General features: G+C 43.8%; 1 protein-coding gene across 1 annotated transcript in view; it reads right to left on the reverse strand.

Moving 5' to 3' along the window:
- Positions 1-16727, reverse strand: part of LOC115462003 (synaptonemal complex central element protein 1-like) — a 178326-nt gene that overhangs the window by 123664 nt on the left and 37935 nt on the right. Inside the window, exons 5-7 of the mRNA XM_030192050.1 lie at positions 4690-4737; positions 3969-4023; positions 3285-3374 (exon numbers count right to left, since the gene is read on the reverse strand). Coding sequence (XP_030047910.1) covers positions 3285-3374; positions 3969-4023; positions 4690-4737 — 193 coding nt within the window. The remainder of the gene's footprint in view (positions 1-3284; positions 3375-3968; positions 4024-4689; positions 4738-16727) is intronic.

The raw sequence follows: 16727 nt of genomic DNA on the forward strand, positions 1-16727 counted from the left end.
TTCTCATTCCGGAAATGGCAATCGCCACTACGGTATGATGTAAGCCACATTGAGCCTGCTGGGAAAATGTGGGATATAAATGCAGAAAATAAACAAACAATTGATCTTACACCCACTATTCTACAAAGGTATCCGATTTCAGAAGATCTACAACTCACTCTTCCCGGTTTCAGGGATCACATTATGGAACTCACTCCCTCTGGCTATTAGATCAGAGTTTAAACACCTCAGCTTCCGGAAGAGGCTAAAAACCTTTCTCTTCCCAAAGACTGCTATATAATAATCACCACTCTTCAGGTCCCTGATGGACAATAGAACTATTAAATATAATACCCACCACACTCGCACCCTATAGTGCTACATAACATTGCATCTAACCAACAAGATTGTACTCACTCAATGTCCTTCTTATAATATTGTATCAACTTTTGTCCAACTGACGATGTAAACTGCAATGAACTCTAAAACAGGGGATATTAGCAGTACATAAGACCTGGATTGAATTGAATTGTATAGAAGGGGGAAGACAGGGGCAAATACTGGATGGAAGAGGGGGTAGAAAGAGGGAAGATGTTGGGGCAGAGAGACAGATAGGGGAAAGATAATGATGGAAGGAGGGAAGAGAAAGGAGAGATGGATGGCAAGGGAAGAGAGAGGAGAGTGAGGGCAAACACTGGATGGAAGGGGGAGAGAGAGAGGACGAAGATACTGATGGAAGGGGATGGAGAGAGAGAAGACACTGGATGGAAAGGAGAGAGGGGAAGATAAAGAGGGCAGATACTGCATGGAAGAGGGGAAAGAAAGAGGGCAGATGTTGATGGAGGAAGAGACAAGAGAGAGGAGGGGATAATGATGGAAAAGGAATGGAAAGGGGCGAGAAAGAGGGTAGGTGCTAGATGGAAAGGGTGGAGAGAAAGAGGGTAGAGTTGGTGAAAGACTGGGGAATAAGGGGAAGTGGAATAGGAGAGCTGGGGTAAGGGAAGGAGATGGAAAGTTGCAGGTAGACAGTAAAAAAAAAGGGGGAAATTGAAGACTAGATAGTAAGAATGAATTAAATTTGGATAGAGATGCAGAGAAATAAACTGAAGAAAGCTGGAAGGAAAAGGAGGAGACAGAAAAATAACAAATGGTAAGGAAATCCTTGCAAGAGAATTGAGAGAAGACCGAGGAAAGCAAAAATCAGAGATTGGGTCCAACACAATTAGAAAAAGTAAATAGTCAAAGAACAAAGGTAGAAAAAAAGAATTTAATTGTTAGTTTAGGATGAAGTAGTGTGATAGCCATGTTAATGAAGATTAATTAATATACATGGAAAATGAAAGTAAGGTGATAACTTTTTATTGGATTAATTAAAAAAAATACATTTTTGACTTTGTTGGAAAACAAAACCTCCTTTCTCAAGTCAGGATAGGATATCGTAACAGCAACATACTGTCCTGACCTAAGAAAGGAGGTTTTGACCTTTGAAAGCTAATTGAAAAAAGTTTTAAGTTAGTCAAATAAAATGGTATGGGAATCATCTTATTTTCCATTTTTTGCGTTATTTGTATTTGTTAATTTGTAATGCAGTGATTGGAATATGTCAGTTTTTGACATTTATGTCTGCTGTCTTTATATTTTGCACAGTACAGGGAGACACGCCTCACTTGTTTCGCTGGTGTTCTCTGTATACAGAGTCTGGTTTCTTGGGGGTTCAGTTTAATTTTTGTCTGCATATTTATATTTTTAGTTTGTGGTTACTTAAGCTATACTGGGTGAGAATCTATAAAAATTTGGTTTGTTTAGTTTTCCCTTAGATGTATTATATTGATGTTTTAATGCATGCCATAGTGTTTATGGTGCTAACCTTTTCCAAAATAGGTTCTTGTTGTGTGACTTGTGGAAGTTACTGTTATTATGGTATAGCAGAATTGCTCTGTAGGTCCTGAGTAGCATTTGTAGTGATTTGTATTACTTCATAGTGTGCCTGGTACTGGATTTTGGATTTAAATCACATCTTTCTCAGTAGTAGCTCAAGGCAAGTTATATTCAGGTACAGTAGGTATTTTCCTGTCCCTGGAGAGTTTACAAACTAAGTTTTGTACCTAGGGCAACGGAGGGTTAAGTGACTTGTCCAGGATCTCAAGGAGCAGCAGAGGAATTTGAACCCTCACTTCCCTGGTTCTCAGCCTGTTGCTCTAACAGAGATAACACATAATCTACATTAGCTGTTCCAAATATTTGGTAACTCAACAGCAAACTAAATGCTAGCAGAGCTGAAGTCTGGTGGCCATTTGGCAACCTAACAAAAACTTAACATAGTATACTCCCTGGGCCGGGCAGGAACCTACCAACTGTACCTGAATTTGTATCTCACCATAAACTCAGATTTGGATAGGCAAATAATCAAATCCAATTAGCTTTTGTTGGTCTGTGCTCATCAGTCTCTCATCCCCTAGCAAATACAGCCCTTTTGGGTTTCTACACCCCATGTGCATCACTCTACACTTCTTTGCATTCCATTTTAACTGCCAAACATCAGAACATTCTTCTAATTTATTTAGATCACTTCTTATGTTTGTCTACTCCCCTTCAGGGTATCCACTCTGTTGGGTCAGTTTAAATGATTTTTTAAAATCATTTTACTATTAAGTACCACTTTTGGTTTAGACAGTTTACTTTGATGGTTACATATCCTTTATAAGTTTGTATTACAATTTTCATAGGTTTGTATTACATTTATCAATTTATATTTCTTGATTTGTCTGCAGTACTTACATGGCTTATGTTATACATATTTTTCAATTTATTGGATAGGTATATTTCAATGTGACTCTTAAATTTAAATATTTTTATCATTATACCTATCTAGCATGTCAATAATAGTGTTGATTGCTATTGCGAGAGCCTAATGATTAGGAACTGTGCAATAACTCCAACCCGGCTAGAGACAAACCCCTGTTGAAAATTCCTGGCTATGCCACTGTAGCAGAGTGAGACATTTTTTGGCCTGTATAGAATATCAAGGATGCAAACACAGCTATTTTATTCTAACTTAACTTCTACTGATTTGTCTTTTTTTGTATACCATTCACCTTTTAATAAACTCTGGATACAGTTCAGTTTTAAAGATAACCTCAAGTTTGGGTTTCTCCTTGTACCACTAGTAAGCAAATGGCAATTAGAAATACCCACATTACCAAAGGAAAGGTTATGACCTGTTCCCACTAGTGTTCTTCAGGAAAATCTGATACAAAAGCAAAACTAACCATCAAACAAGCTCTGCATAACAAGTCCTGCAGTACCTCTGCTTCCTTTGTTTCAGTTTTTCCTCCTGCAAACTGGATATCAAATCCTCTATCTTCTGCTTACAGTCTTGGTAAATCTGCTGCTTCCTATGAGGTGAAATAGAGACCATGATGCACAACTGAAGGCAGACACCACATATATAATTCTACAGCCCCATTAATGTTTCATATCAGACTATGATAGCTTTCCCTGGACAAATATGATATAGCTGGGCCAAAAATAATGCTGTTCATAAACTTTCCAAACCCTGTTCCTCCCATTGCATGTTGCAACTTCAGAATAATCAGAGAAAGCAACTACAGAGATGCTAAGTTACCCAGTTCCAGACTGGAGATTTTAGGGCAGTCCTTGATTTCTGACCACCCCATCCTGGTACATGATGGGACTCGCAGTAGTGATCTCAATAGGCAGGATCAGGCAGTACAAATCCCATATTGCTTTGGAATATAAGTTCAAAACCAGCATTTCCCCAAAAGCCTCCAACCTAGAACTGGGTCACTTGGCATCTCTGCAACTGAAGGTATGCAACATACTAGTTTGCTGTACTGTGTGCACCTTTCTGACTTCACCCCATCACATATGCCCAACAGCTAATATAAGTAGTAGGAGGAATGGGTGGGCATTACCAGGCACTGGCCCAGTAATGTAAAAGCAGTTCATAAATAAAACATTATGTTTACCTCTGTGTTTCTGCCTCCTTTTCATCACATTGCAGTTGTAGAAGCCCAAGAGCCTCTGCAAGTAAAATAGAAGTTAGAGATCTTGTACATAACCCACACTTGTAAAGTCTTTTGAGAGATTTGGAGAGGACTGATCAGAGCATAACAAATCCTTTGGGCCCATGGAGCATAAGATGCTAAGCAATAACTGAAGGAAGACAACTACAGCTACAGGGGGGCTGGCTGTGATGGTCACAAAATGGCACTGAAGAGATTCATCCTGTTCACATGCTTTCCAGTCTCTTACCAGCAAGGGAAAGGGGGTAGGATTTGTTATACTACCTTTCTGTGATTACAATCAAAGTGGTTTACAAATTTTATACAGGTACTTATTTTATATCTGGGGCAATGGAGGGTTAGGTGACCTACCTAGAGTCACAAAGAGTTGCAGAGGGAATCAAAACAGTTCCCCTGGTTCTTAGGCCACTGCACTAACCATTGGGCTACTCATCCAAAGGGAATCACCCTCCTCTACTTCCCTCCACCCTGCCCATCCCCATGGATCTTGGGGTATAAGAAGACAAGAGGGTAAAATCACAAACAAATACAAAAAGGTAAAGGGCATGTCTTAATCTCCTGTTGAAACATCCCAGAACGAGGGAGATTTTCAGGAGAGTAAAAACAGAAAAAGTCAGGGGTATTTTCTTGGCTCCTTAGGGCCTAAAACCACGCCACATGTCACCTTGCTTTTTGTGAAGTGCTTCCTCAAGGTATGTCTTCTCAGTATTCACTATAAAAAAAATATAGGAAAATAAGAATGTGCGTGAAACAATTCATCCTGAAAACACAGAGGAGGAAAACCACCAGGAAGCTATCTTCCTCCATTGCTGAATTATGCAGAGGAAGTATGAATTTAGAATCATTCGTCACAAGAACTAATAGGATTAACGAAAGGACAACATATTTTTAATAAGTAGACCTTTAGGGTTCAATTTGCATACTTCTATTTCCAAGATGAGGATGCTATCACTGTGTTAGAAGAGAAATACCCTAAACTGAGCTAGTAAGAAAACCCTATATACCTTTTCCTCTCACTGTTTACTTGGGTTGAAGCTGAACAGTCAAAGACCTTCATTCATCACTCCTGTCTGCCCAATTATAATTCAATTAATAGAAGCTACATCAAACTTCAGAGCATGGGATAAATGCACTCCTCATCTCCTATCTGGTCTGAGATAGGCAAGATTTGGCCTGATGGGAACATGAACCCAGGTTTCTGTGACAGGAGGCCAGGGCTACTAAGTTCCTACCAAAATTAACCATGGCAAAGTTTGTCAAGGATAACACTTGTTGGGAAAAAATGATATGCTACTGCACATTCTATGAGGCTGTAAAAAACCAAGCATATTTTTGAAAACCATTAACCATAGAAACATAGTAGGTGACGGCAGAAAAAGACCTGTACAGTCCATCCAGCCTGCCCAACAAGATAAACTCATATGCGCTACTTTATATGTATACCTGACCTTGATTTGTATCTACCATTTTCAGGGCACAGACTGTAGAAGTCTGCCTGGTACTAGCAGGTCTGTGCCCTGAAAATGGTAGGTACAAATCAGATACAAACCAGATCCTAGAGGGAAATATCCCCAGGATATCACAAACAGAGCTTACCTGTAATAGGTGTGAAATCCTCCCAGAGGGAAGGGGAGAAAGAGTATACTCAAGCAAACACAACGGAGCAGGAATGCATTGTTTCTCACCTACAACAAGTGTTTTCTGTAGAAAGTAGGGTTGACTATGCATACAACTGAACAGTAGTGTAGCCAGACTTTCAATTTTGGGGGTCCTGAGCACAAAGTGGATAGGCATAAAATTTTATCCCAGCCCCCCTCCACCCCTGCCCTCCATGCTCTTCCTCCTCATGACCCCCAACTCAAACTTTAAATACATGAGCTGATGAGGATCCCCAGCTGAAGAGGTCCTCTTCCAGCAGCCAGAACCCCCCCAATGCTAGCAAATCAACAGCACTTTTCATGGGCTTCCACTGCACCCTACACCCCCCCCATGCATGCTTAGTTTTTCTGCATGTGTGCCTGGGGGGAGGCGGTGCAGTGGTAGCCTATGGAAAAGAGCTGCCAACCATGAGTGTTGGGGAGTTTACAGCCACCAGAAGAGGACCACTTCCGCTGGCATGGCTTGGGGATCCCCGCCAACCATAGGAGTGGTGCTGTGATTTTAGGAAGGCTTGAGCCCAAAATAGGGAGGCCAGGCTCCCTCGTGGCTATGCCACTGAAAGTGAGTAACATGATTTGACAGTGCTGGAATGAACAGGTCTCTCAGAGCTCAGAACTAACTGTGAAATTCAGAATATACACAACCCTTCCTGCACAAGGCAGTCTCCTCAGTCAGTTCCATAGCTCAAGAAGGAATGCAACACTCTGGGAAGAATTATGTGCTTGATTAATCCTGCTGTCTATGGAAAAAGACCCTTTACAGGTGATAAATAATGCTTTTCCCCTTGATAAGGACTTATCCAGGCACACAAGAGAGTGACTCCCAAGCTCAAGACCACTTAATTTCTAGATACTATATCCATTTTGCCAGAGTGGTCTGGTCACATTTAAAGTTGCAAAAGTTGCTGATTTCACAAAGACAGGTTGATCAGAACATCTCAACAAAATGCAAGGTCTCCGATTGAAGAATTGTCTAAACAGTAGTGTGAATTGAAGATATGGAGTGAGGACTAAGTAGTTGCTCTACATATGCTATCCAGTGAAGCAGATCTTATGAGAGCTACAGTAGCTGCCTCGGCTCTAATTTGGTGAGGTCTGACTTTACTAGCTAGTCGAGTTTTTGTTTGTTCAATAACAGACATAGTTACAGGCTCTAGCCAATAAGGTCTACATGGGTGTTGGACTACTAAAGTTGACAAGCAGGCTTATTTTTGAAAGAGAAAGACGCCCATTTTTCGACACAAATCGCAAGATGGGCATCCTTCTCACAGGGTCGCCCAAATCGGTATTATGGAAAGCTGATTTTGGGCATCCCCTACTGCTTTCTGTTGCGGGGACGACCAAAGTTCCCAGGGCATGTCGGAGGCGGGACTTGGGCGTGCCTAACACATGGGCGTCGTCGACCCATAATGGAAAAAAAGGGCGTCCCTGACGAACACTTGGACGACTTTACCTGGTCCTTTTTTTCTTACGACCAAGACACAAAAAGGTGCTCAAATTGACCAGATGACCACCGGAGGGAATCAGGGATGACCTCCCCTTACTCCCCCAATGGTCACTAAACCCCTCCCACCCTCAAAACATTTTAAAAATATTTTTTGCCAGCCTCTATGACAGCCTCAAATATCATACCCAGCTCGATGACAGCAGTATGCAGGTCCCTGGAGCAGTTTTAGTGGGTGCAGTGCACTTCAGGCAGGCGGACCCAGGCCCACCCCCCCTACCTGTTACACTTGTGGTGGTAAATGTGAGCCCTTCAAAACCCACCAGAAACCCACTGTACCAACACCTAGGTGCCCCTATTCACTCATAAGGGCTATGGTAGTGGTGTACAGTTGTGGGTAGTGGGTTTTGGGGGACTCAGGACACAAGTTAAGGGAGCTATGTACCTGGGAGCTTTTTCTGAAATCCACTGCAGTGCCCCCTAGGGTGCCTGGTTGGTGTCCTGGCATGTCAAGGGAACCAGTGCACTACGAATGCTGGCTCCTCCCATGACCAAAGGGCTGCATTTGATCGTTTCTGAGATGGGAGTCCTTAGTTTCCATTATTGCCGAAAATCAGAAACGACCAAGTCTAAGGACGACCATCTCTAGGGACGACCTAAATGTTAAGATTTGGGCATCCACGACCGTATTATCGAAATGAAAGATGGACGCCACTGTCTTGATCTTATCCTCTTCTCAAACTGCTCACTCTCCAGTTTCTGTGCCTCAACTCTTCCCCTCTCTGACCATCATCTGATAACTTTCACACTTAAACACCCTCCTCCCCAGTCCCGTCCAATCTTAACCAATACATTTAGGAATCTTCAGGCTATTGACCCTTCTACTCTGTCCTCCAGTGTTTCAATTCTCTTCTCTACCACTATGTTATCCAAGTTTGTCAATGAGGCTGTCTCTTCCTATGATACTATTCTCTCCTCTGCTTTGGATACTCTTGCTCCTCCCATTCCCCATTCTGTAAAACGTACCAAACCCTAGCCTTGGCTGACCTCTAGAATCCGCTACCTACGTTCCTGTGCCCACTCTGCCAAACGCCTTTGGCTGAAATCCCGTGCCCATGCTGACTTCATACATTTCAAATTCTTGCTGACCTCCTTCCAGTCTGCTCTTTTACTTGCCAAACAGGACTATTACATCCAGTTGACAAATTCTCTTGGCTCAAACCCTCAACGTCTCTTTGCCACACTGAACTCTCTCCTCAAAGTGCCTTCATCTCCAATCCCCCCTTCACTTTCCCCCCAGACTCTGGCTGAGTACTTTCATGATAAGGTTCACAAGATTAAACTTGAATTCTCACCTCCACCTCTCCTTCCCTTAGTCCATTCTCTCAACCCTCCAACCGCTGCCTCCTTTTCTTCCTTTTCTGAAATCACTGAAGAGGAAACTACACATCTTATTTCCTCCTCGAAACTAACTACCTGTTCCTCTGATCTTATTCCCACCCATCTACTTAACACTATATCTCCTACTTTCATCCCTTTTATCTTTCAATCTTATAAGGATCCTAAATACAATCACACACCTTCAACTTTACCCATAAACCACCATCACATTTCTTATACCTCTTCCCGTTTTCACTTCAGCGGTACTCATTTCCAATCTTTATTCAATATTGGAAATGCATATTTGCACCAAATTCTTCATTGGCGATTAATATCGCAAGAATTTCATAACCTATATTTTGATAATATTATAAAAATCCTCCTTAAGGTACTTATCTTAGCATATCTGTCATATCCTCACTGTCCACCGCGACTGTTCCTGATGCCTTCAAACATGCTGTAGTCACACCACTCCTTAAAAAACCTTCATTGGACCCTACCTGTCCTTCCAATTATCGCCCCATCTCCCTCCTCCCTTTCCTATCCAAGATACTTGAATGTGCTGTTCACCGCCATTGCCCTGACTTTCTTTCATCTCAAGCTATTCTTGATCCACTTCAATCTGGCTTTCGCCCCCTTCATTCAACTGAAACAGCGCTTGCTAAAGTCTCCAATGATCTGTTCCTGGCCAGATCCAAAGGTCTCTATTCTATCCTCACCCATCTCGACCTATCTGCTGCTTTTGACACTGTTGATCACTGCCTACTCCTTGATACGCTGTCCTCACTTGGATTTCAGGGCTCTGTTCTTTCCTGGTTTTCTTCTTATCTCTCCCAGCGTATCTTTAGTGTATACTCTAGTGGATCCTCCCCTACTTCTATCCCTCTGTCAGTTGGTGTACCTCAGGGATCTGTCCTAGGGCCTCTTCTTTTCTCCATCTGATAGAGGTCTATAAAATAATAAGTGGAGTTGAACGAGTAGATGTGAAGCGTCTGTTCACGCTTTCCAAAAATACTAGGACTAGGGGGCATGCGATGAAGCTACAATGTAGTAAATTTAAAACGAATCGGAGAAAATTTTTCTTCACTCAACGTGTAATTAAACTCTGGAATTTGTTGCCAGAGAATATGGTAAAGGTGGTTAGCTTAGCGGAGTTTAAAAAAGGTTTGGACGGCTTCCTAAAGGAAAAGTCCATAGACTGTTATTAAATGGACTTGGGGAAAATCCACTATTTCTGGGATAAGCAGTATAAAATGTTTTGTACATTTTGGGGATCTTGCCAGGTATTTGTGACCTGGATTGGCTACTTTAGGAAACAGGATGCTGGGGTTGATGGCACTACTTATATACTTAGGTACTTATGTATCTATACTTCTTCCCTTGGTACTCTGATCTCATCCCATGGTTTTCAGTATCATCTTTACGCTGATAACTCCCAGATCTACCTCTCCACAACTGAAATCTCAGCCGAAATCTAGGCCAAAGTATCAGCCTGCCTGTCTGACATTGCTGTCTGGATGTCTCAGCGCCATCTGAAACTAAACATGACCAAGACTGAGATTCTTATCTTTCCCCCTAAACCAAACTCTCCTCCTCCCCCATTCTCTATTTCTGTGAATAACACTCTCATCCTTCCTGTCTCATCAGCTCATAACCTTGGGGTCATCTTCGACTCCTCCCTCTCCTTCTCTGCACATTCAGCAGGTTGCTAAAACCTGTCGTTTCTTTCTCTATAATATCACCAAAATTCGCCCTTTCCTTTCTGAGTACACTACCAGAACCCTCATCCACACTCTTATCACCTCTCGCATAGACTATTGCAACTTGCTTTTCACAGGTCTCTCACTTAGCCATCTCTCTCCTTTTCAATCTGTTCAAAATTCTGCTGTACGACTAATATTCCATCAGTGTTGGGGGACTTCCAGTGGAGGCATGGAGCGGTGAAGACGTGAGGCAGAACTGCTCCGGGGCGCATACCTAAATCCGCGCTCGTAGAATCATGCACCCACCCAAAAATTGAAATATAAACCAGCGAAGGCATATTGCACACAAATTGGCTGTTGGTGGCGGCTGAAGCGACACGGATGGCTGCGAAAACGGCCCACAAAGATCTAAAAGAAAAAGCCCGTGCCGCAGAGAACAAAATGGCGGACAGGGCCGCGCCAGCATCGCCATCGCCTAGTACATCGTGTGCTGCAGAAATCACGGAAGAGGTGAAGGCAGCGGTAGAGCAAGAGGTGGGCAACAGGCTGCAACTTATATTGGACAAACTAGAAGGGCTGACTGAGAGGCACACGTAACTGTTTACTGAACTTCAGGAGGTGCAGCGAAGAGTTGGGCAGGCGGAGGAGGATATACAAAAGGTCTCAGAGGTACAACCCAGAATGCAAGCGCGCCTTGCGGAGGTGGAGGCAGAGTTCGAAGATCTTGAAAATCGTTCGAGACGGAACAATCTGCGCCTTGTGGGGCTGCCTGAAACCCTGCCTGAGCGGAATCTCTGCATATTCCTGGAAAAATGGGTACCGGAGGCGCTTAGCAACGAGGAGCTGGCGACAGCGATACGGGTGGAACGAGCGCACAGACTTGGCCCGAGGAGGGAGGACACAGGACAACCTCGAGTGGTGATTTTTAGGATCTTGAACTATGCCCACAAAATGCTTATCTTACAAGAACTGCGTGCAGGCAAGCAATTGGAATATAAACGCAAAAAAATCCTCTGTTTTCAAGATTATTCCACTGCAGTGTCCGCAGCGCGAAAAGGCTTTGCACCGCTGTGCACCAAACATTTTGGGCTCAAGTACAGAATCAGTCTCCTCTACCCAGCTAAGCTCAAACTGCTGGAAAATGGCCAAGCAGTCTACTTTGAGAAAGTAGAAGAAGCAACTAAGTATGTAGACCGAATGCTGGCCAAAGAGCGTAAGGGCTGAGAACAAGAAGGAGTTCTGTCAAGGAGAGAAGAGACTACATTGAGCATCGTTTATAAGTTAACAGCCTCAATGGAGATGGACTGGTACATACAAGTGTAAGTTACTAACATGTTCGGGTTACAGGAGTATCGTTATGCAAGTTGCAAGTTATAATTGAGTTTGACTGGCACATATCAGGAGATACCGCGAGATGAGCCGCTGCCCACTCCTGTTGTTTGCGTTTTGAGAGTTTACAGTTGGTCCAGTTGTTGGAAGCAGTAAGGACACTTGGCACAGCAGACAGACAATGGCAGAGACAAGTCAGAGGAGTAGTGGCCATAAAGGCTGTAGACAGTGATTGTTTGGATCTCCACTGAGGAATTATCATGTGCCAAGTTCAAGCAAAGCGGATAAATGTGGCTGTTTGGGCTAAAAGACATGGAATTATTAGGACTACAGCCTGCCAAATGATTACAGGCACAGTGAGGGGCTGGCACAGCTGTTAGCCTGAGGAGAACTGAGTGTGCTCACGATGGACAGGAACAGAAGGGACACTTTCGTTGGTCTTGTTTTAACACAAGAGGTTTGGTGAGAAATAAGTTCTGGTGACGGGTTGGGTGGGTGGGGATAGCCACAGATACATGAGGCGCCCTAGCCTTGGAAAACAGGAAGTTATGCCAATAGGCAAGGGACGACAGATGGTGGGTGTAGAGGGGGAAGGGGATATGGGGGGTAGGGGGAAGGGAAGGGAAGGGGAAATCCCTGTATGCATGGAGTTGGAAAGGGAGAAGTATGAAGGAAAACCTAGGGGTGGCCCAAAGGAGAGTGACGGAGGAATCCTTAGAGACGGAGAGGGCGGAGGCTGGGACGCTCTCTCTGTGTATAATAAAGAAGAGTGCAAATAAAGCCTTACAAGTAAGACACAGAACAGAGAGAGGTGTGACATAACAACTTTGCAATGCATAACATGGAATGTGGGGGGCATCCACTCGCCGATTAAGAGGCAAAAAATCCTGAAAGTGTTGAATGATAAAAAAGTGTCCATAGCGTTTTTGCAGGAAACGCATCTTACAAGAGATGAACATGAGAAGTTGAAAACCTGGTGGGTGGGGGAGCTGTACGATGCGCCAGCAGTTGGAAAAAAGGGAGAAGTAGTGATATTGATAAGGAAAAACTTGAATGTAGAGGTCAAGAAGGTGGTGGCTGATAGAGGGGGGAGATATGTTATAGCCTCAGTGGTTGTTGAGAGACAGCCACTCCTGCTATGCAATATATATGCTCCCAATACCTATGATAGGAAGTTTGTTACTCAAATCACACGCAAAATCCATATCTTAGGTGACATTCCCTTAGTGGTGGGAGGAGACCTGAATGACGTACTAGACCCGATTTGGGATAGGTCCCACCCAACTGGGAGGGATCTGGCCAGAAGGGAGAGAGGTAACTCTAGAATTTGTGACATGTTAGAACTGGTGGATGTATGGAGAATATTGCATCCGGTAGACAAAGATTTTACACATCTCTCCAGAGCACACCAAACGCTGTCTAGAATAGACTATATATGGATCTCAAGAGAGTTACTAACAAAAGTGGAGGAGGCACAGATAGGCCCCATAACGATTTCTGATCATGCTTGGGTGAGAGTCCAGATTAAAGGAGGAGAGGGAGGATTTCAGCTAGGGTCATGGCGTTTTCCAGCCTATCTTTACCGCGATCCCCAGGTCTTGCCCTTCCTGGTGGAGAAATGGAGAGATTATAGCAGTAACAATGAACAACATAGGATAGATCCTGTGCTCTATTGGGAAGCGGCGAAGGCGGTACTTCGGGGAGATATACAAGCTCATTTTCAAAGCACTTAGCCTCCCAAAGTTCCATAGAAACCTATGGAACTTAGCCTCCCAAAGTGCTTTGAAAATATGCCTGATAATATCCTATCTAGCTTTTTAAAAACGGGTCAGAAATAGGGAGGTGATGAGGCTGGAAAGACAGGTAGTAGCGTTACGGAAGAAATATGGGGTACATCATGAACTGAGACTTAAAAGACAATTATTGGAGGCACAACAGGCCCTCAATGAACTTTTACATGAACAAACGCAGAAAACGAACATATATTACAAGTACAAGCTATATAGGTTTGCTAATAAAAGTGGTAGATTTCTAGCTCGGATCGCCCACAGGCGACTCAGTGCCAAAAAAATACTCGCAGTGGAGGATAACACGGGAACACGGGTAAATACGGATGAAAGTATAGTCAAAATATTGGGGGACTTTTTGGTCGCCTATATGCAAAACAAAAAGACCTAGTGAGACCTAGTAAGACTTATCTTCACAGTGTGGACCTGCCACAGATTTCAGAAGAGGATGCAGAGGTATTAAATGCTCAGTCTGCTGCCCCTCACTACCTCTCTACCCTCATCTCCCCTTACGTTCCCGCCCGTAACCTCCGTTCACAGGATAAATCCCTCCTCTCAGTACCCTTCTCCACCACCGCCAACTCCAGGCTCCGCTCATTCTGCCTTGCCTCACCCTATGCTTGGAACAACCTTCCTGAACCCTTACGCCAAGCCCCCTCCCTGCCCATCTTCAAGTCTTTGCTTAAAGCCCACCTCTTCAATGCTGCGTTCGGCACCCAACCCTTACCGTTCAGTGAATCCAGACTGCCCCAATTTGACTGCCCCTATCGGACCGACCGTTCACTTGTCTATTAGATTGTAAGCTCTTTGAGCAGGGACTGTCTCTCTTTGTTAAATTGTACAGCGCTGCGTAACCCTAGTAGCGCTCTAGAAATGTTAAGTAGTAGTAGTAGTAGTATTACAGAAGAGGAGGTAGACCTAGTAATTAAATGGAGCAAATTGGGGAAGGCACCGGGGCCAGACGGCCTGCGGAATGAATTTTACAAGCTCCTAAATAGTGAGATCAGCCCCGTATTGACCGCAGTGTTTAATGACAACATACTACAGGGACAACTGCCTAGGCGCCTAAATAGAGCACAAATTAGCGTATTGCCGAAACCAGGTAAGCCAGCTGATAAACCAGACTCGTATAGGCCGATCTCGTTGCTGAACACTGAATTAAAACTCTTAGCAAAGATAATGGCAAATCGGCTAGCCAGATTTTTACCATCTTTAATTATAGATTCACAAGTGGGGTTTACGTGTGGAAGGATAATAGCTAAGAATATGCGTAGAATATGGGTCGCCCTGGAGAAAATAAGACATGATAAGAGCAAAGCTCTGCTTATTAGTTTCGATGCCAAAAAGGCATTTGACCGAGTTGATTGGAATTATTTGTTTGCAGTGTTGAAGGCCTATGGGATCACAGGATTATATGCGAGGGCAGTCAGAACTTTGTATACAGACCCGCAGGCTCAGATATTTGCCAATGGTCTACGGTCTGACTGGTTCCTGATAAAGAGAGGCACGAGACACGGATGTCCACTATCGCCATTACTTTTCATATTGGCGTTGGACCCTCTCCTCAGAGAAATCCAACATAATACAGATATTCGGGGAGTCACGATAAGCGACCATAGCTTTAAAACAGCAGCCTTTGCAGATGATCTGTTGGTATTAATCACTGATCCTAAATGATCTCTGCCACATCTCATGGAAAGTTTAAAGGAATATGGGGACTTCTCAGGGTTCAGATTGAACCTCCTGAAATCTGAAGTGCTAGCTAGCAATGCAGAACTCGAGGGGGAGTGGGGAGATAGGTTCCCTATAAGGTGGGCAAGGGGTTCCTTTAGGTATCTGGGAATACAGCTCCCAATGGATTCCAGACAAATTTATGACCTGAATATTGCCAAGCTGCTAAAGGATACTCAGGAACAATTATCCCGTTGGTCTGGGCTACCTGTGTCACTTATGGGTCGGATACAACTATTTCGAATGATAATATTCCTGCGCTGGCTTTACGTACTGCAAGCGTTACCGTTGCGCCTGGGAAGGCGAGAGTTGGTAGCATTGCGAAGATTAGTAGTGAAGTATTGCTGGGCTGGTAGAAAACCTAGGATGAAGTGGCAATACCTAATAGGGAATTGGAGGCAGGGAGGGTTAGGCATTCCAGATATGAGGACATATAATCAGGCGTGTCTATTGAGGCATTTGAGGGATTGGGTCCTTGATACAAACACCTACACGGATGTGGATCTAGAAAGGGCATACTTTTATCCCTGGCACCTGAATTATTTAATCCATGTTAGAAGAAAAGGACAACTACCTGAAAAAGTTAGAGACAGCATGTTGCTGGGGCCGTTATGGCACATGTGGCGGGAATTGGCACAAAGGTGGGGTCAGGATCCAATGGCTAGCAGACTACTACCTCTTGTTGGGAATAAGGATTTCACACCGGGCAGTGATAATGCAGTGTTTCGCAAACTTCAAGGCCAAGGGGTGGAGTTATTGGGTAGTTTTCTCAAGGACGATAACACTATGATTTCCATAGCTGACTTTCAACGTAAATGTTCAGGGGGGCCATTGGGGATATTGGCTTATCACCAGCTCGCCCACTATATACATAGGGGCTCATTTTCAAAGTACTTAGACTTACAAAGTTCCATAGGTTACTATGGAACTTTGTAAGTCTAAGTGCTTTGAAAATACACCTAATAGTATCCCAAAGGGAGGACTAACCCATAGATTTGAGATTAAGTTGAGGGAGTTCTTGGAAGGGGATGCGTTGGGACAGGTTTCCGTATCTTGGATTTTTAGAGAGCTAGAGAAAGGGCTACCGGAGAGGCGGGTGACTGAGGTGGCGATGAAGTGGGAAACTGAAATTCATAGGACTATCTCTGAACACCATTTACAACACTCATTGAGGGGCATACAGAAGGTGATACACAGTGCAGAGTTGCAAGAGTGCCAATATAGAATACTACATAGGGCTTACCTCTCTCCCAGAAGGGCATTTCATGCACGGGTGACAGAGACGGATGAGTGCCTAAAATGTGGGCAGGGCGGTGCTAATCTAACACACTGTATATGGCAATGTAAGACCATAAAGGCATTCTGGGGGAGAATAGGCAAATTCGTAAGGGAGGTCCTAGGCTCCCAGGTTCTTATTACGTTTGAAAGAATGCTGCTGAGTGTGCTTGAACAATGGGATGCAGGGACTCAGGCAGAAAGAGTGTTCCTGAGCAAATCTTGTATAGTGGGGAAAAAATGTATTATGAATCACTGGAAATTGGACACACCCCCCTCTTACTGGTACTGGCGGAATAAGATGCACCAACTGATGTTATGGGAAGTGAGAGGGGCGAGAGTGACACCAAAACGGCAAGTGAAGTTTTTGACGGTTTGGGGACAATACACAAATA

The sequence above is a fragment of the Microcaecilia unicolor genome, chromosome 2 (genome assembly GCF_901765095.1).
Source record: "Microcaecilia unicolor chromosome 2, aMicUni1.1, whole genome shotgun sequence".
In the NCBI taxonomy this organism is placed as follows: Eukaryota; Metazoa; Chordata; class Amphibia; order Gymnophiona; family Siphonopidae; genus Microcaecilia; species Microcaecilia unicolor.